Raw genomic sequence first — 25,443 nt, 5'->3', positions numbered from 1 at the left:
ACGCGCTCGTGTTGCGTTCACGCAATAAAAACAAGAATTTCCAATTTACTTTTATTAAAATAGCTAAAGCATTAAGTAAAAGTGACAGTACAGTGCCAGTATAGTCCGTCATGAGTGAGTTATACGATTCAAAATGTTAAATATTTTAGTCTTTCCTTTATATTAGCGTCTCAAATTCTCAAAATGTTCAAAGCACAGACACACAACCACTTAAACATACAAAAACATATAAAGCACATTGACCAACTTTTCGAATAGGTTACCATCAAAAACAATTTACAGTGACATGTTTACATCCAAAATGCTGTCAAAGTCCCGACCTTGAATTAGTTCATAAACGCTTCTTGGTTTAGAAAATCTTCTGTAATCTCACAAAAATAAAATATTCAGTATACTGGACTCCTGCCAGTTCACAACTATGGTGACATCAACTTTTTCTTTTTCCTCTTGATCTCCTTTTTTTGGAATCACCTAAAGGGGGAAAATAACCAAGAGTGAATACATACAATTTTAGATTTAAGTAATTCTAAATATGATTAACTCATTAGCAATTGTGAGATAAATGTACTTATTGGGTCGTTAGCTTGCGTTTTTTTTATTTTATTTTTTAAATAGCTTTAGCTCTTATGCAAATGAACTTTAGATAACAAATACAGCAGTTTACAGGAAGCATGAGACTGACATTAGTAGATTAAAACAACTCAAGAGCAGAATTAAAGAATGGACGGGAAAATATGGAAGAGACAAGAGTGAAGGCCATCATGAGAAATTTACGATGACTGCACACCGTCAAGACTGACTGGAATGAGAGACAGGTTTCTGCATTTATATATAAATATTTTATCCATCAGTAAAACAATTCCAAGACAAGTTTTCTTTGTTAAAATCTCTTTAGACTTATCAATGACTGCATCAGTGAAAAAGAAGTGTTAAAAGCTGGACAACACAGACAAATGAAATCCAGATCCCAGTTAGAACAAATGGTGGGTTATTTGCCACAAAGTTTGGACGGTGACTGAGTTTTAGGATGATGTTCCTGCTTACAGCTTGCCATCCCACCGCTTGACCTACCTCACTGCAACACACAGCCCTTTTTAGGTTTAATGTGTCCTTTCCCACTGTTACCTTGTGTTTTAGAGAGTAAGAACGGAAAACAGAACATTCAAACAAACGCTCCATTTGGCAAACAGCAGCATTGTAGAATTATAATCCAAATCTGTATTCATTGTCTTTAATTAAAAGAGGCACACATATTGGAACATTCTCACAATCACCTACTAAAAAAATCAAATATATAAAGCAGGGTGCAATAAAAACAAAACTTCCTTTAAGAATTTTCACAAGACTAGCATTCCAAAATGGTTTATTTAAGTTAGATGCTTTACCTGGACTCTTCTTTTTGTTGCGTTTAAAGAAGCTTGACCGTTTCTTTGGTTCGGGGTTTATTGAAGTTATTTCTTCAGATTCAACTCCACCCTGGCCGTCGCACCCTAAGATGCTCTCCAAATGGGTCTTGTTGCTTTTGGCGTCTGCCTGCGTGCAGCTCACCACCACCACATCCTGCCCGGACGCTTTAGCAGCACGCACATCGAGACCTGCCGCTTGTCCTTCAGCTTCTTGTGAAGTAATATTACTAGTTTGACTGTCCTTATCAACTTTAGGGTTCCTTTCACTAGCAGCGGTGTTTCCTGCGAGTTGACTAATGTCTGCCGGCTCCTTAAGAGTCAACGTCTCGGGTACCAGGTTTGAAGTTTCATCTAACACAACCTCTATCAGGTCGGAGTCTGACGGCGAGGATGGGCCGAGTGCACTGGTTTCGGTTGAATCTACAGAGAAACCATCTGTGACGAGACATGGCTGGGGTTCCACCTGAACTTTAGTTTGAGGTGCTGTCGGTGCAGTTGAGGTATGATCCTCCGGTAGCGAGGTGGGCCTTTCCGGGGGTGCCGGTGCAATAGAAATCGATTGGCCTGGCGTTGGTTGGGGTGAGGCTTCCACCTGCACTACATCCTGAGGTGTCGAAGGAGTCTCGTTTGGCGAGCCGTTCATTTCGCCTGCGCTGATTTGGCGAGCCTCTGTTGGACGTGTGGTGGGCGCGGAATCGCTGCAGGCTACTTCGGCGGATTTTTCGTCTGCAGACTTCACACGTGACCCTGAATGGGGAGATGTCAAAAGCGTTACTGGAACCGTTTAGAAATTGAAGTGGCATCACAAAACTCGAATGGGACCTCCGCCAAGGTCGAACTTTTATCAAAAGTGAAGGAAAAAAAACCCTGCTGTAGTTTAGTAGTTAGCAGGCCTTCTGGTTAATGGAGAAGTCAACTCAAAAATGTTCTTTACAATAATGTTGTATGTGCCCCCATTAGTCTAAACACGGCATTCAGATTAACATTAGTTTTGTGGAATATGAGTCAAGTAAAAAAAAATGCATCCGTTTTTATCTATGTCAGGGGGAAGCCATTTTCCCACTTGATGTTGATTGAAGATGACATCACAGTTGCTCAGGGAATGACCAATCACGGCTTACCTGTTTTCTGAAGCCGAGCCACAATTGGTCATTACCTGAGCAGGTGAGCCGTGGTTGATTGTTAGCTGAGCCTTGAGCAACTGTGACGTTGTCGGTACCAGATTGAAGCGGGGTCACCTACCGACGACGTTACGCTACAGGATTGGCCGGAAATTATCCGTTTACAATTGTTCAATAAAATTATATGAAAAAAATATATATATCTGCTTGATGTCAAAACATTGGAAAGATGTCATTTAAGTAACAAAATTTATGGACTGAAATTTAAAAAATTTAAGTAAAAATATAAAAGCAGAATACTTTAAGATTGATGAAATGCTAAAATGGGTTTAAGCACTTTCGGGCGTGCCGATGACGTCAGTACAGCAGCGCTAACGAAATGCGAGATTCATTCAGACGTGTTTTTTTTTTTTTTTTTTTTTTTTTTAGATGTTTGCAAATTACAATACATCACAAAAACAGTCTTAACGATAAGGAACACATTAGCAATCTAAACTGACAATATTTGTCACATCTCAGGCAATTAATGTGTATTTATCATTTATTTAAATTTTTTTATTATTTCTCCAATATATCTTGCTTTTATATTCTTATGTTTATTTAAGTTTTTACCATTTTAGTCTGGACATTTTTGTATTTAAATAACATCTTTAATATTTTCTTTCCAATGTTTGACGTTAACTGGATAATTTCCAGCCAATCCTGTAGCGTGACGTGTTCGTTCGGCGACCCCGATACGATCTGGCGCCGGCAACGTCATTTTCAGTCGACAGCAAGTGGCAAAATGGCCACCCCCCGAGATAGATAAAACTGGGTAGATTTTGCTGCTTAACTCCTATTCCAGAAATGCAATATTAATAAAAGAAAGTGTTTAAACTCGTGAAGGACACTTTTTGAGTTACCGTCCCCTTTAACACAACAGAGTCAGCAACAGTTGCAATGTGACTGAAAGCAAAAACAAGGTTTCCTAAACTTGGGCATCCAAAGATTTAGGGACGGGTGAGTACAGATACCAGTATTGGCTGCCCTCTTGTGGCCGTTTGTGATCTGCAACTAGAAATTAGAATAGAAAATTGCCACTAATTTCATGTAATTTTAAGGAAAAATGCTAATGCAATATTGGGATATATAGGACTTTCTTTCAATATGTCTTTTTTTTTGGGGGGGGGGGGTCTATTAAAAGTACTGGGTGGTATCTTGCTACTACATGAGATTTCTTTGTCTTGAGATGAAAGTTTTGGGAAACCCTGCTGTCACCCAAAAAAATAAATAAAAATGTTGCAACGCCATGGAGATGAAAACTTGCTTTTGCACTTGGCGGAGGTAATGAGAATGCATGGCAATACATTTCCCAAGCGCATACATATAAAAGCTAATGCAGGCTGAAGCACATCATCAGGGCACATAAAAGCAACAAAACCGTGGCACGCAGTTAAGGGACTCGGGAGTGGAGCTAGAACTGCGGATGGGGGCCACAGTCTCTTGTCCTTACCAGGTGGGCAGGTATCCCTACTCATTTCACTATGAGGGAGGCTTTCCCTATCGCACCTTGGCCTGGTCTTTCTTAGGCTGAAACCCTTCCTGATGTCCGCAAGCAGGTGGTCGATTATGCAGCCGTCGTCCTGCGGCACCAAGCCTTTCTTGACTGGTGTGGGACAGGGATCGAAAAGGTCAGCTCTAAACTTTTCAAAAACGGGATTTGTGCATGGTGCAGTGACAACTCACTTATTTTTCCATTCGCTCCCTTCTGCCTCTTGGACTCTTCCTCTGCCAGCTGCTTCTTTCTCTTCTCAGCTTTGGCTGCCTGTTCTTTCCTGATCTTATTGTCCTGTATTTGTGGAGAAGAAAAAAAAAAGGGTGTCACTCTGCCAAGTACAAATTGTACACTCGGTAGCAATTTCGACTTGAGCAACAACACATCAAAATGTTTCTTTTCACACTATAAACGACACCAGCATTATCCCCGACCTTCAGCGCTTTGATGAAAAGTTCCCGGAAAATCTTGATTGTTCCGAAAAGCTCTTCGAGCGACAGCTGATTGGCATCTTCACAAAAGTAGACAGCGAGTTCACTCCTCTTCTTGTCAATGTCCACAAATCTTTCACTCAATTCTCGACACGCCTTCAGATTTTCCTGCAGCACAGAAATGAGGCCTTTGTGAGAATAACGAGACAAGCGTTCACAAAGCACAGCAATCAATTCGTTTTTCTTTTTATTGCCATTTTTAGCTGCTCTGTAGCTCACTGGATTCAATAATTATTCTTTCGAGCTCAAACACTTGGAGGTACTTGAGCTTTAATTTAAATATATTAAAGACCAAGATCAATGACATCACAATATTGCCTAAAAGCACTTATTAGGGGGAGGATTGCTGATTTTCACATTGCAGTGCCCCAATGAATTGCTTTTGGCTTAGTACATTACACCAAATGCAATATTATTATCATAGCTGGTGTCGGTCAGTATACAGGGTTTGCCATTTGGCTGCTGCAAATAGCTTTTTACTAATTAATAGTTGTAACAAAAACTATTTGAATAAGAAAATTGTGTTTATGTAAAATATGCAAGTGCATCGAATCGAACCTTATTATTCCATTTTAAAATATATCAAGATATGCACCAAATAGTCTTTGAAGGAAATGTCACATTTCATCAATAAGTATGTAAAATGACAAATTCATTGCAACATCCCCTCTCCAACTCACCCATATTATATCTGATGGAATAGCAATCCCACTGAATCAAACCATATGACACCCATGCATGTAGATAGAGTATCTTACAAAAGTGAGTACACCCCTCATATTTCTATCCTTTCATGGGACAACACTGAATAAATGGCACTTTGAATGAAAAGTAGCCAGTTTTCATCTTAGATCATTTAAACGCATTGTTCCTTCAAAATAACACAATACAGTTATTAATAGCGAAACCCCTGGCAACAAAAGTGAGTTCACCCCTATGTGAAAATGTCAAAATTGAGCAGAGTCAAATTTCCTCCTCAGTGCCATGTGACTCAAGTGTTAAATGTATCAGGTGTGAATAGGGAGCAGGTATGCAATTTTTTGGTATTATGACTCACACGACAGTTCATTGAGAGAACCGTGAATGCCAACATGTACTGTGACATACTGAAGTCCGTGATGTCGCCATGGAGGAGCGGGAGAGGATTCCAGTGGCAATCTGGGAAGCTCTGGTGATTTCCAGAGAGTAAAGTAAAATAAATAATTGTGGCCACACCAAGTATGGACACTTGGGGCATTTTCACTTAGGGGTGTACTCGCATTTGTTGCCAGGTGTTTAGGGATTGGCAGTATATTTTGAGGGAACAATAAATTGACACAGCAATGCAAGCTGTGGACTGACTTTTCATTGTGTCAGTGTCATTTCTCCAGTGTTGTCACATGAAGATATCATGAGATACTTTATGTATCAAAAATGATGGACAGATGTACATCCAGGATCTTACCTCAAGAACCTTTGCATATTGCTCCTTCACTTCTTCCAGAGAGTTGGAGACTTTCTTTGATGCCTCATGCAGTCGTTTAAGCAAAGTGTTGGTTTCGGACTGGATAGAATCCAGATTCATTCTGTGGTATGAGATATATTTTGTATTAAAGAATATTTTTGCACAGATTTATAGGGAGGGTGGCAAGAACGTGGAAAAGAAGCTGTACCCCGCAGCCTTTTGGCAGATTTCAATGTCCTCTGGCAATGCCAATAGCTCTGGGTGGTTTACTTCTGCTTCCTTTCACACAAGTATGTTGAGTTAGTAACAAATGTGTTTTAAGGGAAAATGTTGGTCTTTGTTTACCTCTAAGATGTGATGAAGCAATGTAATGCGGCTCTTGTTGGCTTTGGTCTCTGTCAGCTTGAGAAGAGAGCTGATCTTGAATCCCTCTGCATTTCCTGTGTGGCTTCCCTAGAAGGAAAGTGACTTAAGAGATTTAAAAAAAAAAAAAAAAAAAAAAAGAGAAAAGTACGCCTTCTCTAAATATCAGATGGGATAAAATTTGGGGCTCTTACATAGTTGAGAAAATTGCCCACGTCGAGGATGAGCCTGCAGAAAGTGGGAATGAGCGTGCTTGTCCTGAGAGCTGTGAATTAGTTTTAGGTAAGATGGACGAGGATTGCAAAATTGGGTTATTTCCACACAAAACAAGGGGTACTTACAGTGACAGGCCTCCTCCAGCAGCTTCACTTTAGGTTGGTGCATTTCCAACACCGATGCGGTCTCCTCACACAACAGCATGCACTCAACCCTCAGATGATAACTGGAAACGGGGAAGAAATTGTGAGTATGAAGGTCACATTTTAATGCAGCCAAATAAAAAAAAATCCATCCAATGCCATCACAAAATGTTATGGGTTCCTCTTTGGCCCATTTCTTAATTAAGCAGGCAGCTCGCATGTTAGAACAATTGGGGAAGGAAGTTACCATTTGACAGTGAGGAGCAATGTGAAGAAACGGTCGACATTAGCCAGCTTCTCCTTCTCTCCTTGGAAAGACTTCAAGTTTTCAATCTAGGTGACAACGGCAACATCACGACTCAGGCGTCGCTTTGAATGACAGCTTTAAAACACTGCGTAGGTATGAACAAACCTCATGCTTCTCTGGCAGGAGCTTCAGGAGCTGTTTTAGCACCTCTACGTCAAACCTGCTTCTGTCACCTTTCTCAATCATCACCACAAAGTCCTCGTTTGAGCTGGACATAGAACGTTTCAAATAAGATGGGCACGACATTATGAGATCTATTATAAGAGCTGTATATAATTAAAGGTTCTTCATAACATTGCTTTGTACCTATTAGTGCAAGGGTGTCAAACATACAGTCCGCGGGCCAGAACTGTCCCATCAAAGGGGTTCAATCTGGTCCGTGAGAACAGAACACAAACTGCAGTTTTCTCACTAAAAATTAACTGTTGTTGCGAATTTTGGCCACCCCAGGGCACACTGGCAACCACTTAATTGACATGCTGAAAATTGGCTGTCACTCAGGATCTAATGCAAAAATTGTGTAGGCTACTCATTTTTGTTAAGACATTTCAGATTACTATACAATAAGATGGTAATTATTCACACGTTAAAAAAAAGGAAATATAGGTTTAAGTGGCCACTGTATTAATGAGTTTGACAGTCCTGCCTTAGTGCATACAGTGCATGCCTTTATAGTACAAAAGTGGGGCAAATATGAGAAATACCTCCCAGTGTGACGTAATGTACTTCCACTCCGATGTATAATACTACAACAAATACAGAAGACTACCCTTTTCGATTTAATTAATTTGTCCATTATTTTTTTTAACATTCAGTTACTGCTTTGGTCCGTAACATCCCAGAAAATAGAATCCAAATAAATTGATTTCCAAATAGCAGATGTTTGCAAATGAGGATGAAACTGAGTATTTCATTTGGACAATTTTAATCAAACAATGTCTCAACGATATTCGATTTTGATAGTTGATTGTTGCATCTCCAAAATACTCAATTGAAATACTTTATTGCTAAGATTATTTCTTAGATTTTAAAAACACTGAATTTTTCATACAGCTTCCTGGATCTTGTTTTTAACTGTACCTACTTAATTAAGTGCCCATTGAGGGAACACTTTACGGACATAAAATGGATCAACACGTTGCTTAGGATCTCACCATTTGAACTGTTTCAGGAATATGTTTACATTCAGGTTTTTCTTCGGTTCAATAAAAGAAATCTAGAAACAAACAGAAATAGATAGTTTGGCTTAGAAAATCACGTGCTTGTAATTCATTTCAATTCATTGCTGAGGTTGTTCGCACACACCTCTTTAGGCTCCTTCTTGACAGGAGCAGCTGCCCCCTTGTCTTTGTGCTCGGTCACCGGGAGACAGAACAGCTGCTCAATACTGCTATAGTCCGGCTCGTGAGGAGAAGGCTCTTTCTGAACTGAAGCCCACATGGAGTGACCATCTGTGTGTGTGTGTAAGAAGAGAGAGGAACCCATCTCGTCAGTTTGAACCGTTTGCTCCTCTTGCCAGGGAGGAAAACATTGTTACAGTTTGTGTGTCCATTTTCTATACCGCTTATCCTGTCTAGGATTGCATATCCCAGCTGACTTGGTGAGAAAGGCAGACTACACCTAGAACTGGTTGCCAGCCAATCACAGGGTACATAGAGACAGTCAATCACACTGTCGCTGAGTGAGAACTAAACCCACACAGCCTGTACAGAATCCCAGGCGAGTAAGCTCCTCTTGTGTTCAATACAAAAAAACATTTAAATAGTACCAGAATGTGGATGATTTGAGCAACAGAACAGTCCACAAACATGATCCACATGCCTCAAAGGTTCTTATCCAGTTCAGGATTGGAGCATTAAGAAGCTTTTGGACAAAAAAAGGTCAACATCAGCGTGAACTGGTTGCCAGTAAGTCACTGGTAGGTTCTCGTAATCTTCAGTCTTTGACGGATTTACTGTGGTTTTGGACTCCAAAGCAGGCAAAGTTCCACTAATGATTGGCTTGGGAAAGGGGGGAGGGGATCTGGTTCTAGTTAGATTTTCAAGTTAAGACTAAAATTGGCTTGCCACTTTTAAAATTGCAGTAAGTGTTTTTAACCTCCAGATAAGAAAAAAAATTACGATTGCACATCACTTGTTTGTGCAGTCACAATTGAGACGGATAGTATTTTGTTTTATTTTTATTTTTTCTAAAGCTTGCAACTATTCATCTTAGTTTATTTACACATACACATTTTTATTAATTTAAAGAAAACGGGGATCCTATGGCGCAAAAACTTGAGAACAAATTTGATCAGCTTCGGAAAGTAGTCCTAACAAAAATTGTGTTCCCAGTGTAATTTGAGAGGCCATTGGCTTTTTTCCCCTCTCCCCCCTTCTCGGCTGAGCAGAGAGGGGAGGGGTGAGCAGTTACATAAATGGAAGAAGGAACAAAAACGAGAGCATGAACGGATGCCTTTTTTGTTGGCGATTACTGTGCATTGTTAAAAAATAATAATAATTTTCAGCAAGTACTAGTTGGCCCTGAGGACAACATGAGCAGCCTACAAGTCTGTTCTAAAAATAGCTAAGCAAATAGTTTAATCAAGTAGATGAAAATATCAGTTTTGTACTAATTACATTATTGCTAATTAAATCTAATTTCCTACCAAGGTTTTAAAAAAACATTAAACCAGCATTTAAGATAAGCATTTTCCATTTTAAATTTGAACAAGACTTGAAGAAGAAAGCCCACTCAAATTGTCCTTACCTGTAACGGTTCTCAGTTTCTGCCAGTTGAGCTTTTTCATCCTCAGTGTGGGATATCGGCTCACCTTTGCGGCTGCGCTGCATCCCAGAGAATAGCTGGTCTGAGCCACTATCATGCCCGAGGGGGGAGGTGGAGGAGGTGGCATGCCAGGTAAGGCAGGTGGCGGCGGCGGCCCATTGCTCATACCTGGCAGAGGGGGCGGAGGTGGTGGGGGAGCCATGCCAGGACCGCATGGTAGTGGTGGAGGCAGCGGTGGCATCATTCCTGGTAAGGGAGGAGGTGGTGGTGGAGGTCCACCAATTGCACCTGGGAGTGGAGGAGGGGGAGGAGGAGGCGGGCACTGAGGAGAACCTATTGGCCCTGTCATATTGGGAGGAAGTGGCGGAGCTGGTGGCAGTGGTGGTGGAGGGGGTGAAGCCAAGAGCGTCTTCTGAGGTGATGCAGAGCATTTCTCCAGCTGGTTTTGGTCTTGCTGGCTCGTCTGCGAAGCCTTGTCCACTCTGACAGGCTGGCCGTCCACTTCTTGACCATCCATTGGGCTCTTGCTCTTGGAGAACACCAGACGCTCCATTATCTTCTCAAATGTCCCTATCTGAGCTGGAGTCCAAACAGAAAAAAAATGTTAGAAAGTGCAGAGCAGCCTCTATACCTCATTGCTATTTTCCAACTCCATCAAACATTAATAAGAGGCAGCCATTAGCGAGACATTTAGCTTTACAGGAAGTGATAGTGAATGCATCACAATGTTGCTGACTCACAGTCCTGGGCCAACAGTATGGCTCGGTTAGTGACGGCCTCCAGAGCCAGCCAGATATCCGAGCGGCTTGGCCCCAGCAGGAGGAGCGTCTGCAGGATGGACAGCAGCTGGAGCGAGGCGGGGGAGCTGCTCACCTGCCACACATCGACAAAGGAATACAATACAATGCGGCTCACAATACAGGAGTCACGATATACACGTCGTATATCCCGATACACTGCCTTTAAGGCGATACATATGCAAGCAAAAATGCTTTATTTTAATTTTAGCGGCGCTGGCGGTAACTGGTCTCGTTGAAATGTGTGCGCACTGCGCAGGCAAGGAGCAGCTTTTAGAGACGTGCGGGGAAACTTTATGAATGAACGTGCAATATCGATTCTGACATATCATGTATTGTAACGAAACCCGCAACGATCTATTCCCGTATTGATTTTTGAAGCCCGCAATGATCTACTCCCGTATTGATTTTTTGAGTATACCCCTAAATATCACTATTTAATTTGTATATATACTACCATTTGGCACTTGGACATTGTGACGCTACCTGCAGATTAGGTGATGACATCACTTTAACTCTTCTCGATGCTTCAGTTCCAAAAATGTTCTGGGGCTAAGCTCTGCATGCTCGGTCTTGGAACTGCCGGCATTTTGAATTTTTTTTGTTCAAAAATAACTTTTCATAGGATCAAAATTTCAAGGTAAGGTTCACACTCATAATCCAGGCCACGTGATCCAAGTTCAGCTTGTGATTGGCTTACACAGACCTTGTATTCATATGGTGTCACGTGACCCTAATTCATAGTTCTGATTGGCTGTTTGGGTTATTTGTACAGGCTTTTTGCATCAGTTTTTTTTATTCTAATGTAAATTAAAAAACATGCTGAAAATATTAACTGGGAAGGCTGGCAGTGAATTAATATGTATCACTAAAATTACAAGTTAATAGACGTAATGGGCTCTCCACTACTTCCTGGACTCAATACCACTCCTTAATTTCCTGTCTTTCATGATTGGACAAACTGATTAATCCAGGTGTGTCTGGCCATTGTCGTCGTGGTTACTGAGGCCAGGCACACCTGGATTAATCAGTTTGTCCAATCATGAAAGACAGGAAATGAAGGAGTGGTACAAAGTTCAGGAAGTAGTGGATTTGTCCAAAGAGTCCATTACATCAATGAGCTATCCAGTCCAATCCTCCCGCACAACTCACCTTGTTGAAGAGAGTTGTAAAGACCTCCAGGTGATTACTCATATCAATCCCGCCATACAGCCGCAAAAGCTCCTCCTCATCTTCCGCCATTGCCTCTTCAAAAGCTTCACACTGAATAATCAAGTCTTCATCTTCCTGTTCTCTGCATGCCACACACAAATACAGATCAGTAAAAAGGTGCACTACACTTTAAAAAAAAAAAAGGGTCACGTGCTCACCTTAATTTTGGTAGAATATCAAGAACATGAAGCCCTGCAGAACAACAAAAAACAGCACGAGTGTCACAACATTCCCCTTATTTTTTTTGATTTTTTTTTGTTTTTTTAAAGTAATGTACATCTTTGGAAGTGAAACACTGGTACAGATAGCCAAGGAGCTATTGGAGGAAGTCACAGGTGTGCAATTATAAGAGAGGTGTGGCCAATCAAATTATTGATTGGTTGACGGAGGTGGGTGGTCATAATGGAATTGGGTGGATTCTTAAAGCCTCAGTTATTTTTTGTTTTGTTGTCTTGGACTCCGAACTCAATGCCAGTCAGATTGTTGTGACTTTCGCTTTGTCCAATTAAATGAGGTCAGTAATGTTATCAACCTAAAATGTAGCAGGGTGTGATATAAATTACAACCATTGGGCTTCATACGTTGTCCGGCCATTCAACCTATTCTTAGACACATTTTCAATCGAGCACCAATAATGTCCTGATTTGTGCTTTCGATTCACTTTTAGCACCGATGTAAATGCTGAGACAGCTTCTAGAAAAGTGACCTCACTCATTGTGTGTTTAATTGTTCAATGGCAAGCTGAACCTACCGATAAACTCCTTTCTCATCTTATCTCTCTGCCTCAGGTCATCACAGCCGAAAATGAGGGCGTTGATGACGCTGAGGAGCGTGACCATGTAAGGAACGTTGTCTGTGGCCTGCAGCTCGTTCATGATCACGCTGAAGCGATATTGACGCGTCTTCACGCCCTGAAGAACAAATCACAGTGGAATTCACTTCTTCATTGTGGTGTAATGCTTGTGAATGCAACTCGCCACCAGGGGGCGGTATTTTTTTTAATTTTTGGGATCAAATGTTTCTTGCCTTGTAGTGGTCCAGAGCATCCAGAGCAAGGTGATGACCGTCTGATGAGAACATGCTGAGGGCTGCAAGTAGCTCAAACACTTGCTTCTTCACCATGGTGTTGGAGGTGTCCAAGGCTGTCATTAGCACACACATTTAACACAGCGCACACAAAACAGCTACTTTTGCTATGGGCTCTTCCTTCCAACATGCCTCGAATGATTTTAAGCAGTGCAATGTGAACTTTGTTCTGTGAGGATGTGGCAGATAAACATGTTTGTGTTTCTAGTCAACAGGCTTTCATAGTTCACTGTGTGGAAAGTTGCAGACTTCGAGTGAGTCATACAAGAATACGACGCACAAAAGGTTAGGGATATTTGGCTTTTTTTGTGAAATTTCAGGGGAATTTAACTTGACCTAGAATAAACTTTAGAAAGCACATGTCTGCTAGGGAATGGCAAGTACAAATACCAGGTATTGATATCGTTGGCATTTTGATGAATATCGGTATCGGTCATTTTACAAATTTGAAGGCCGATAAAGTTCGTATTTCACTGAGAGGCATGCAAATGTAGTAAATTTGGGGTTTTCACAAGGGTTCGTAAAAGGTTGCAAAGATATTCGCAGACAGTTTTTACTTGTTGCAAACAGTTTTTCTTGTCGCAAATTATTATTTTTTTACTTGTTAAGACAGTTCTTCACTGACAGCGAACATCTTTAGGCTACAACGTTTTGCAAACCCTGATGAAAACCCCAAATTCGTAGGTTCGCAAGATCAATTTAGAACTGGGTTAACTTCAGGAAACTTTGTATTAATGTATTTAAATTTTCACTGAATACTTTTGTTTTTGCTAGAAATTAAAACAAAAACAAGTGAAAGTTTAACATTTCAGTTATGTTGAAAACTTTATTTACTGTAGTAAAGTTAGGGAGCTATTCTTTTTTTAATCTTAAGACATGTTAATGACCCAGGAAGCTCCCTGCACTTTTTTTGTTAGAATTTTAAAACAAAGCTAAAATTAAAAGTAAAAAAAAAAAATCAACATGTTGACAATTAAAAAATTGTTCAACCACCCCCCAAAGTCAAGTCTTTTAATTTTAACGCTAATATTTTGTCTTTTACTGTAAATTAAATATTGGCTTCAAATATTGGTTACCAGCCACCTTGACTACTAATAATTGTCTATCACTAATTTTAACGTATCGGGGACTCGCTGAAGCTGCTGATACCAGCCACTGATGCTTAAGGCAAAATAAAAATCTGACAGAGTAAGACCGCCTCGGCAGCAGTTTGACACCTTGCCGAATCATAATCTGCTTTAGAAAGAATTTTTTTGTCATAGTGTTAAATTTTACACATGAAAAAAGTGGTATCAAACATCTCTACTTTCTATGCTACTTTGTGTTATATTAATGAGGAGCTGAACAACAAAAGTCACAACGTGTTTAATTTTCTTTTATTTACTTTTATGCCTTTATGTGACTCTTCCTGTATCTGTTGCAACCTAATGACAATCTGTGACCACTTCAATTTCAGAACAAGCCTTGCAATGACATGTAGTGTTGGTCAATTGTTGTCATCTTGGTCTCATGATGTCATAATTAACATCATGATGAAAATGCTGTTTAAATACCAATTCTAACTGAAGCAAGACATTGATTAGTCCATTCACAGATAAACACCTGTTGTGAAATGTACTGTTCAGCCCCTTGTTAGAGAACAGGAAGTTGTGTAAAAAGTGCTAAAATAATGAACAGTTGGACAGGCTGAACGTTTTTAGAAGGTTGATTTAAGTTCACCTATTTTGGCTTCATCCTGGTATTTCCCCCAAAATCTTAACACATCTTAGTTTTTGTGAGTTGTGTATGTAAACAAATACTACATAATGAAATATGTGTCTTAAGAGTGTTAGACAATATAAAAGTGGAATGTTTGTGGTAACCTTGGGAGAGCTTCCGGATGTATCCCTCGTTCTCAATGATGAAGTGGATGCCAGCTGAAGAGTTCATGACAGCACGGACGCAGTTGACGCAGGTGAGCTGCAGGAGGGCGTCTGCGATGCGGGAGCAACCTCGGCCCGAAAGGCGGTCCAGGGCCTCCAAAAGGAGATCCAGCCCACTCAGCTCCAGGAACTGGACCATCCATGTCTGGTCGCTTCTATCCAGGCGCCGCTTCAGGCCGGAATAGTTAACCACAGTGGGAACCTGGAGTAGTCTGATACAGAGCTCCGGATCAGCATTCTCCAAGTTGGCTTCCTGTTGGGAGTCGGAGTCCTGCGATGAGCCCAGGCGACCGCGCACGGCTGCCCACTTCCGCTTCACCTCGGAGATCCCTGACATCATTTTGAAAGCACCTGTGAAGGAAAGGGACAAATGGGTTTTATATCATCAGAAAATTCATTTGCTTAATAATTTTATGTTGACCAATTCCACATAACTGCATTTCTACTAGGTAATTCAATATTATTTACTATTAACTCATTCACTGCAATTGACAGCTATAGACGTTAAAAAAATCATTTTAACTATTTCTATTAATTTATTATTAGCTTAACATTTTTTTCCACTTTTGTCAACAAGAGAATGAAAACCTAGAATTTTTTGTGAGATTTGTGATTAATCGTGAGTTAACTAGTGGAGTCATGCGATTAATTACAATTAATAATTTTAATCGAGTGACGCCCCTAATTTTTATATATATATTTTTTCCAAATCGCATCAGGCGATTACTTTTTTTTAAAATTGTAATTAATTGCATGACTTCAATAGTTAACTCACAATTAATCACAAATTTGATCTGTTCTAAATGTACAATAAACATTGTTTTGTAGGTTTTCATACTCTTGTTATAAAAAAGTGGAAAAAATGTTAAACTAATAGAAATGGCAAAATTAATTTTTGACATCTATAGCCGTCAATGGCAGTGAATGAGTTAACTTAGTACTTGCAATATATATATTTTTTGTTTGATAAACAAAACACAATTGTGTGGAATAGGTTGACATGACAAATTAATTAAAGGGGAAGTCAACCCAAATATTTTCTTTACAATAATGTACTCTACGCTTCCCGACTGGTCTAAACAGCTAAATCCACCCGTTTTTCTCCATCTCAAAGGGTGGCCATTTTGTCCCTTACTGAAAATGACATCAGTTGTTCCTCAGGTAACAACCAATCATGGCTCACCAGTTTTCTGATGCTTAGCCATGATTTGTTGTTACCCATGTTCTGAGCAACTGTGATGTCATTTTCAGTCGACAATAAGTGGAGAAATGGAGAAAATTGGTTGGATTTACTGCTTAACTCCACCCCCCCCCCCAACACCCCAATTTATCATCATTTTGTAGCTTTTCATGAGAACTGAATGGGACCATACATGGACCAATATACACACATCCAAAAATAACCAAATGAAAACTATACAGGAAGTTGCACAAAAACAAATAAACTGACAAAATACCCATGAAAATATATTGCAACTTCCTTCAAAATCACTGTTTTGGGAAGAATGTCACTGGTAAGCAGAACTAAGACAGCAGGCCTGATCACAAAAAGGAAAGAGAATAGCAAATGACAGCACTGCACTCTGTGGGTGTGTAAACGACAGTGTCAGCAGTCCAGTCATTTCCAGTAGCTATGCAAAACATTCCGATGAAATCCCGCGTAAAAATCTGGCAAGACAATCAAAACTCCCTTTATAGGTCTCGCTGGACACAGTCCGTGCGGAACACATTTCCATTTACAATACAAAAGACGTTACATTGGATTACCCAGCCGCAACTAATGTAGAGCGAGCATATATTATTTTACTAACCTGACTCTCTGGAGAGCTTCTAAAACCTTCCCGTACAAGCAGGATACACACTAAGTCCAAAAAAGGGGAAAGCCTTCTGCAAAAAGTCTAAAAATACATCCTCTAAATCGGAGTTGCCATATTTGCTGGTTTGGTGTTAAATAAAAAGTCGTTTTAGGCTTCGCTGTCTGTCTATGTGGATTTCAGACTTGGCAAAGCGGAATGATGAGCATGTAGAAACACAATGACTTGCTCTTCTGACTCACAGTTGGCTACTTTGGTTAGCTTGGAAGGAATGATAGCTTTGGCAAAGGCCCATTGTACTTGCTTTTCACTGCCTCTTTGCTTGACACTGACATCCAACTTCTGCACTGTTACACATGTTCTGAAAATTGACTTGGCTTTCTGTTTTCATAAGATGTAGCGCAGGATAATTCCATTCATTCCACCGAGTCAAGGTAAAGTGGCTCTTGGCTTTTGTCACGTCCTCTCGCAAAGGAATTTTGCCTGCTCAGGCGGCACAATGGTGATTTATAACGGACCTTCTCAATGCCGCCTAACAAGTCACTGAAACACTGCCTGAATGAAAACATCAGATACTTATTGGATACAAATACAAGATGTATGTTGTTTTTAATTGTGGTTTTGCTACAGGACTGTGCTGTCACACTGAGAAAACACACATATGTATGCATGCATGTATAGCGAATATAATAAGGTCTACACAACTCGGTCCAGGTTTTTATTTTATTTTTATTTTTAAAGTGGACTTGCTGTAGCGTTTTGGATCATTGTTCTGCTGCAGAACTCAAGTGTGCTTCAGCTTGTGGTCACAAACGAGTGGCCAAACATTCTCCCTCAGGATTTTCTAGTAAAAAGTAGAATTCATGGTTTCATCAATCACAGCAAGTCATCCAGGTCCAGAAGTAGCAAAACAACCCAAGATCATCTCACTATCATGTTTGACTTTTTTTGTTTAAATGCCATGTTACGTTTGGGATGTAACATAGCAAAATAAGAGCTTATGTTATTTTTAGCCAACAGTGGTTTACGCTTTGAAACCTTGCCATGAATTACTTTTTTTTTCCCGTAGACTCTTCTTTATTTTTGAGTCATGAACACTGACTCCCGCCGGTGGGACATGCCCGGAACACCTCTCCAGGGAGGCGTCCAGGAGGCATCCGAACCAGATGCCCGAGCCACCTCAACTGGTTCCTCTCAACGCGGAGGATTCCCTCCCGGATGACCGAGCTTCTCACCCTCCTCTACTCCTCCGTGAGTCATCACCTTATCGTGGTGGAGGCGTTTGCGTGTCCCAATGAGCCTAGGAGCTATGTTGTCTGGGGCTTCGTGTCCCTAGTAGGGTCACCCATGGCAAACAGGTCCCAGGTGAGGGGCCAGACAAAGCATGGCTCAAAAGACCCCTATGATGAATGTAAGTTTTGGATCGTGGTTCCCCTTGCCCGGGCGCGGGTCACCGGGGCGTTCCTCTGGAGCCAGGCCTGGAGGGGGGGCTCGAAGGCGAGCGTCTGGTAACCGGGCCTATACCCATGGGGTATGGGCACGGCTCGAAAAGGCAACGTGGGTCCCCCTTCCCATGGGCTCACCACCGGTGGGAGGGGCCAAAGGGGTCAGGTGCGCAGTGAGTCGGGTGGCGGCCAAAGGCGGTGGCCTTGGCGGTCCGACCCCCGGCTACTGAAACTAGCTCTGGGGACATGGAATGCCACATCTCGCTAGCGTGGACATAAACGAGCATTTTGTGACACATCGAGATGCATGTAATGCTTTACTTCAAATTGTTTGCTAGTCTTACTTTTATGAGTTGCAGGCATCAAAATAAATGTGTACTCAACTCAACTGAATAGTAGGATTAGTTAACATGTTTTATTGTTGTTCTTTGTATTTAAATATGAACTCTTTTAATGTTTGAGATGTGTTTACAAATCACTTTGTATTTCTGTGTTGTGGGGAATACATGTATTCATGTTGCAAGTAAATGCTTGTAATCAGGGCAATTTTCCAACAACTACCAAGTTTTTTTTTAACTGTTTTTTATTCCACAGACGAAGGCTGAGGGTGTGTCTGAACGTCATGTGCTGGGCTACCCAAGGAATTTTTCAGAAGGAAGGGAAATGACTATCCCGGGACAGGAAACCAGATAAACACGCGTGAGGCAGCACATGTTCCTCTTTTGAAACGTCTGTGTCACTGAAGATTGAATCCACAGCGAGGACAATTCGCGTACAAACATTGTTGGGTGGATGAATAAAAAAAAATATTTTTATTAAGTTGCTCATTGAAGGACATTTTCATGCCTGCTTCCAAAAGCTCCCACATGCACCTCGAACAGCAGCTGATTCACAGCCTACAGGACAAACCCACTCATGTGTCCTTTGCTTGAGCCTCCTACACAACAGCCAACTCCAATGTATCAACACTTATAGCATGCACCCCCACTGCTTCCTTTTATATGGAACATATGCAAAGCTCACAACTGTATAGCTATTGTATGCTTTGTATCTCAGCAATTAGTTGCTATTATTATGTAACTTGTGTAATTACAGTATAGAACCTCCAAGGTCAAACGTCCTGCACAGAAATTGTGGTTCAACCTTGCAGGTCGCTGACCTTGGGTGAGACTCAGGGACCAGGGTGCACCCTGGACTGGTCGCCACCCAATCGCAGGGCACATATAAACAAACCATTGACAATTTCACACCTATGGACAATTTCGTCTTCAAATAATTAAGGATGTTTTTGGAATGTAAATACTCCAGGGTAGAGGTGTCAAAATTGATCGATTAATCGACAACTATTTTAACAATCATTTAGAGCCATTGTTCAACTTAACTCATTTACTGCCATTGACGGTTATAAACGTTTAAAAAAATAATTTTAACTATTTCTGTTAACTTTTTTTCTACTTTTGTTAACAAGAGTATGAAAACCTAGAATTTTTTTTATTGTACATTTAGAACAGATATAAAAATTGTGATGAATCGTGAGTTAACTATTGCAGTCATGCGATTAATTACGATTAAAAAATGTAATCGCCTGACGCCCTTAATTTTTAACAATCATCTAGTCAGACGATTACATTTTTTAATTGTAATTAATCGCATGACTTCACTAGTTAACTCACAATTAATCACTAATTTTATATCTATTCTAAATGCACCAAACATTTTTTTTTAGGTTTTTATACTCTTAACAAAAGTGGGGAGTTTTTTTTTAATTAATAGAAATAGTTCAAATGAATTTTTGACGTTTATAGCCGTCAATGGCAGTGAATGAGTTAAAGGGGAAGTCAACCTTAAACATTTCTTAATAATATCTTAATATCTTATATGTGACCTCACTAGTCTAAACATGACATTCTGATTAATATTACATTTGTGCAATACGAGTTATAAAGCAAAACCCAAACGTTTTTATTCATCTCCATTTTGCCACTTGCTGTCAACTGAAGTTGACATCACAGTTGCTCAGGGCTCAGGCAATGACCAATCACAGCTCACCTGTTTTCTGGAGCTGTGATTGGATGTTACCTGAGACCTGAGCAACTGTGATGACATTTTCACATGACAGCAAGTGGCAAAATGGCCACCTTCTGATATTAATAAAAACTGCTGGATTTTGCTGCTTTACTCACATTACATTAACGCAATATTAACCAAAATACCGTATTTAGACAAGTGGGGCTGCATAGAACATATTGTCAAGAATTTTTTTTTAGGTTGACTTCCCCTTTAAAATGGTCGAAATGCTTAGATTTCAACCGCTCAACAGTAATTATTTCTATAGTCCTTCATGAAAACATACTTTTGTGTTTAATCCAAAAAAAACAAAAAAACATTTGCAAACATTTTATTTTTGTAAAACAATGGCTGACCCCAGTCACTGAATCAGCTTCATAAAGATTGTTGAGTACACATCATAAAGATTGTTGAGTACACATCAATCTATCTTGCGATATTGGTAAATTGTCCCATTTTTTTAAAAATCCATAAACAAACAAACAATGGTCAATACAAATGAATGTTTTTTTTTTTTTTTTGCAAGGCACTTTAATGTAAAATTAATTGATAGACTAATCGATTCATTGTGTCAGCCCAACTCCAGAGTACTCCCAGAAAACCCTCGAAAGCATGGGGCGAATGTGCAAAGACCAGAGTCAAGATTCGAACCACAATATCACTATCGATTAATTGATCAATCAATCGATATTAGGGTGTGCATCTCTCCAGCAAAAGACAATTTCATTAATATCTCAATACATGGAGTACATTACGAGTAAATAACAGTACATTTTCAAGTGAAAGGCTTCGATTTGGTTCAATTTAGTGGGATTATTGTTCGATCCAATATGGTTCAGCATGAGCTTTTGTCATGTTTACTAAAATGTAAAATCATGTCAATTAGATTCAGTAAATGAAAACCGATAACACTTCCCTGTCAAGCACCTTCAAAGGGGGTCGTAGTAAATGTATTTGTGTTTATTATACAGTGATTAATGACCTAACAACACTTCAATGCCAGTTTGAAATGTTAAATTTTAGGAATCATTTAAGGTCTTATTTTCTGACGTGATCATTTTAAACCTGGAATGATGTTGTAGTATGCACGTTCCGCAGTAGACAAAGAGGAATGAAGTGCAGTACTGTTTAGATGAATATTCAAGTTTTAAGCAAGTCTTAAAATCTGACACAGTACTTATATAAGGGTTAATTTAAGAACATCTGGAGCTCATTAAAATGATACCTACCCTCTTCTTCTCCCATCTTGCCTATTTTGGGGAGCAAAACATGCATGCAAGCGCACTTGCACTACACTGATATACTTGACTTTATTAAAACCGTCAAACGATTAAAACAGAATTAACCACCGCACACACAAGTAATGTAAATAAACGTGATCCAAATAAAACCCTTCAAGTGTATTTTGGCAACTGGACACATTTTTCCCCTTTGAGGCAGCCTTCCATTTCTCCAAGGAGGGACAGATAAAGTGAAAACAGTCTCATCCATTATGAGGATCGACGGCACTATTCATAACGCCAATTTGTCTGCATTAGCTACTGCAACATGATGGATTTAAAAATTAAAAATAAAGCAACACAGATCTTCACTTTGGGGTGCGCCTTTGCGGGACCAGTGTCCCGGAGCTTGAAGACACGGTGTAAGCAACAACTTAATGTTAAAAATGATCTTATATGAAACATCTTCATGCACTGTTGCATTATTGAAGACCCCCCAAAGAGATTGAGGATGCGGAGGATGTCTTACCTGGGTTTGTTCTATAAATACACTTGGAAGAATCGCGTCCTTGTGTGTGTTCAGAAGGGAGAGGCACCAGATGACACACACACACACACACTGCGGTTTACATCGTCAAAGATGAAGCGTATATTTCCTCAAATTAAGGCATTAAGGCAGTTGCAGGTCGACCCGAGTGGGTGTGTGTTTGTGTGGCTTTTAATCGTCACAGCCCTGAGCTCTCTCGCTCACTTGTTTAAAAGAGTGACGTCTACGTAGAAGTAAACGCGAGCTACCAACATCCGCTCGTGCCTTTCGCAATAAAGTAATGACGTGACGACAGGAGAACGCAACTCAAACTCGTTTCCTGTGGTTACTGGCAGATAAACGTGATTACAACGCACAACATGGGTCGTTGCCTTGACAAAAGTTGATTGGAAGTTTATTTAACACGGTGCTAAAGCTAATAATTAAAGATAACGGCAAAGTTAAACTACAAGAACCGAACCACGTTAACGCAGCATTCTTCCGCCTGCGATGAAATTCAACAACCCAACTCAAAAGCAATGTTCAATCGATGTTGGTTACAGAAAGTACCTCTCGTCTCTCAATCAATTTTAAGGACGCTGTATTATTTTGAAAGTACTCACATACAGTAGTTTCCTGTCCTAACCCACCCGCTATTTTCTATTTTCCTGCGGTTTTTGAAGCTGTCTGCAGCCAGGCAGTGGTGTGCTGGCGGTGGGCCGACTTTCTCCTACACACTCTCCATCCTTGGCAGCTGGAGCCGATCGGGCAGTTGAATCATTCTGTACCTAAATAATTGTACAAATATAGAAAAAGACTCCGGTAAAAGTTACTGGTTCTTTAGTTACTTAAAACAAGCATAGACTTAAAGTAAAATGTCAATATATACAATACCCGTTTTGACAACAAAGGTTACAGCTAGCCTAGCATTGTCTCAGGCTTTTATGCTATCAAAAAAAGTTCCCATGGCTTTGCTAACATTTTAAACTAACTATAAAAATGCTAAATAAAACAACTGAAAATATACACTTTACGATATTTGCCATAAATCATTTTTATAGCCTACAACATCAAACAATTCTCTTTAATAAGACCATGCAAGGGATATCTTGCAACTCCAACTCTGCTGCTCTCTGAGTATTTTGACAAAGTAAAGGAGTACAAAGTAAATATATCAGATGTCTTTATGGCTCAGACATATCCATTTTGTGAAACTAAAAATAAACAGTTCTGTGGAAAACCTTCATTACATCGGTCCGTCATTGACTAAATGCCCACCTTTCGGCGAGTGCTTTATGACGCATAACCTTGTCAAAATACACAAACTGAGAAGAAACCGTCTGTATTGACGGATGTAAACCTGCTTCAGACGGTGCTCAGTCTGTGTATTTTTCAATGCTTTGTGTCATAAAGCACTCACCGAATCCGTAACGACGGGCCAATGTAACGACGGTTTTGCCCAGTTCTGCAAATATCCTTGGTGGTTGGATTTCGATCTGGACAGAAGTTTGTTAACAAGTCAGCGTCAGGCAAGTGCAGCACGTTTTTATGCTAAGCTAAGACGATAATGATGAGACCTAAAGTAAAATCATCATACATTGGTTAGTATTTGGGGCCCCGCCATGCAGCAGGAGGAACAATCAATTTCCGCCCATCGGTCACGCACCGGGAGCCTCTCAACCACTATTTCCTGGGCTGGATATATATTACTCCTACCCGGACACGGAGAGAAAGGGAGTAGCAAAGAGGGTTTTATTAGCACCTAGTAAATATTTTCAAGAGTAAATTTCTGCTAAAGTCATGTTATGTTTACATGTTATGAAATACGTTTAAGGCCCAAAAATAAGTCCATGGTTGATTTTTGGTCTTTTTAGTTGAGTGACAGTTTAGTCACAGACTTTCCCATAAAATGTCCTTCTTTTTCATAAATCTGGGGAGGAAATTGTGTTAAAATGTAAAAAAAAAACAGTGAAAATGTGCCTAACATAGAGCTCAGCATTCCTACGAATCCTGGAATGACCTGTGGTCTAGACCAATCTTGTCTGAAGAGAAATAAGACAAGGCTGCCAAGCGAGCATGCCAAGGGAGAAGCTATGCTTTAATTTCCCCTCTGGCAACAGTGAAGGTAAGCAAGATGGCAATGTTATCAGTGTTAATAGTGTAAGCTTGTGAGTGTTTGGTCAAGAATGTACAGCAGTTTTGCACAATGCAAAACCTGGATGCTGCTGAAAGAATTGAGAATTGGGCAAAATCACAAACATATTCTACTGATATTTTTCCCGTGTCCCATTATTAGTCGAAACTGATGATTGAAGATGCTTCAATTTGAACCCTTGCAGGGAAAGTACATGTCTCACTGTGCAGCTGGAGCATACATTGTTATCAGTGAGAGTGTTTACTCATCTGGAGGAACAAGGGGCGATTATTAGAAGGCACTGATAAATCACAAGTTTAAAACAAATGCGCAATTGCTGCAATTCAGGTCTGGGCATGGTTTTATTCGGTGTCTGCAAACACCATCAACTTAACAGCTGAGACAACTCTTCCACCTTATGTACACTTGGGTTTATCCTGGCAACGTAAGAACTTAAACAGCTAAGTAAATGTACACTTTAGTTGTAAACTTAAATCAACAGAAATGCATGCAAAAGGGTTTGTCTCGTCTCAATGGTAATTGGATGCATTGATGGATACAGGTGATCACAAATGTTGCCAACCATTAAAAAGAGGCACAGTGTGATTTTGTTCAGTGAATGCAAAGAGCTCCTTCGCCATCTTTCTTTCGCCAAGTAGCTTTTAGAAAACGAAGCGCTCCTCCAACCCGAGTCAGGGCATGTTTGCTGAGTCAGATCAGGACAGATCCTGCTGCTTACAGGAAATGTTGCAATAATGGATTATCTAGGCCATTAAGCCGAGTCATAGTGCCACAGAATTGCTGAAGAAAAATTCAACTTCAACAATTGTTTTCATGATTTTTAATCCATATCAGATTATTTTAAAATGATTGTGGATAAAGATGTGTGCAATACTTGATGTTTTATCATTTTAGACTGCTGCAATGCAAGTAGGAATAATTTCGTTGAGATGATCCATCCATTTACCGTACCACTTATCCTCACAACGCAAGGTGTGGAGTAGACCAGAGGACAATTTAGATGAGCATGCATGTTTTAGGAATATGGGATGAAACCAGAGGATCATGAGAAGACCCACGCAAGCATGGGGAGAACATGCCAGCAACACACAAGAAGGCCGAAGCCACAATTTTGAATTCTAACCAAACTTTTGAGGAGCATGTGCTTACGTGGCGCCTGTATGTGATGTGTCTGTGTGTACATCATATAAGATTGTACCTTATTGTTTTATACATCTGATTAATCCAGGGTGTAGTCTTCATTTTTCTGGGATATAATCCAGCTCTCTGTGACCCTGAAAGGGATCAGTGGTACATAAAATTGATCGACAGTACAGTACAATAAAAGCCTGATGAGGCAGATGAGGATCCATTACGCATGCATTTTTTCTCCAGTACTGGTAGTTATTCTGTGAATAAGACAACTGGC

The 25,443-nt window shown here is 40.2% G+C and overlaps 1 protein-coding gene across 5 annotated transcripts; it reads right to left on the bottom strand.

Moving 5' to 3' along the window:
* Window positions 1-37: 37 nt before the first annotated feature.
* On the bottom strand, window positions 38-22,123 carry LOC147163029 (inverted formin-2). Of its 5 annotated transcripts, XM_086094660.1 has the most exons (23): window positions 21,884-22,123; window positions 14,749-15,159; window positions 12,827-12,942; window positions 12,552-12,711; window positions 11,959-11,992; window positions 11,741-11,882; window positions 10,532-10,664; window positions 9,774-10,370; window positions 8,331-8,476; window positions 8,180-8,241; window positions 7,131-7,233; window positions 6,966-7,051; window positions 6,701-6,801; window positions 6,554-6,624; window positions 6,342-6,449; window positions 6,205-6,275; window positions 5,997-6,117; window positions 4,496-4,660; window positions 4,253-4,355; window positions 4,020-4,172; window positions 1,386-2,153; window positions 1,072-1,125; window positions 38-471 (listed from the first exon to the last, which is right to left on the bottom strand). In XM_086094660.1, exons 2-22 carry the CDS (start codon window positions 15,146-15,148, stop codon window positions 1,073-1,075), a joined length of 3,693 nt encoding a protein of 1,230 aa, XP_085950786.1. In that variant the 5' UTR covers window positions 15,149-15,159; window positions 21,884-22,123; the 3' UTR covers window positions 38-471; window position 1,072. The 5 variants fall into 5 exon arrangements, 4 of the variants coding, with proteins under 4 accessions (XP_085950786.1, XP_085950787.1, XP_085950785.1 ...); XR_015097069.1 differs by having other exon boundaries at window positions 1,072-2,153; XM_086094661.1 differs by lacking the exon at window positions 1,072-1,125.
* Between the last annotated feature and the right edge of the window lie 3,320 nt (window positions 22,124-25,443).

This window comes from Leptonotus elevatus, chromosome 14 (genome assembly GCF_054856555.1).
Source record: "Leptonotus elevatus isolate MCC_2025b chromosome 14, RoL_Lele_1.0, whole genome shotgun sequence".
Taxonomy (NCBI): domain Eukaryota; kingdom Metazoa; phylum Chordata; class Actinopteri; order Syngnathiformes; family Syngnathidae; genus Leptonotus; species Leptonotus elevatus.
Note: the sequence above shows the minus strand (reverse complement) of the source record. Positions and strands in the feature narration are given on the sequence as shown.

What these genes read in the sequence shown, in the direction of transcription:
- LOC147163029 (XM_086094659.1), bottom strand. Translation starts at nt 15,148, where the DNA reads ATGATGTCAGGGATCTCCGAGGTGAAGCGGAAGTGGGCAGCCGTGCGC. An exon ending in GATATTCTACCAAAATTAAG is followed by an intron (nt 11,883 to 11,958) that starts GTGAGCACGTGA and finishes TGTGGCATGCAG; the next exon opens with AGAACAGGAAGATGAAGACT. An exon ending in TAGGGATACCTGCCCACCTG is followed by an intron (nt 2,154 to 4,019) that starts GTAAGGACAAGA and finishes CTCCCCATTCAG; the next exon opens with GGTCACGTGTGAAGTCTGCA.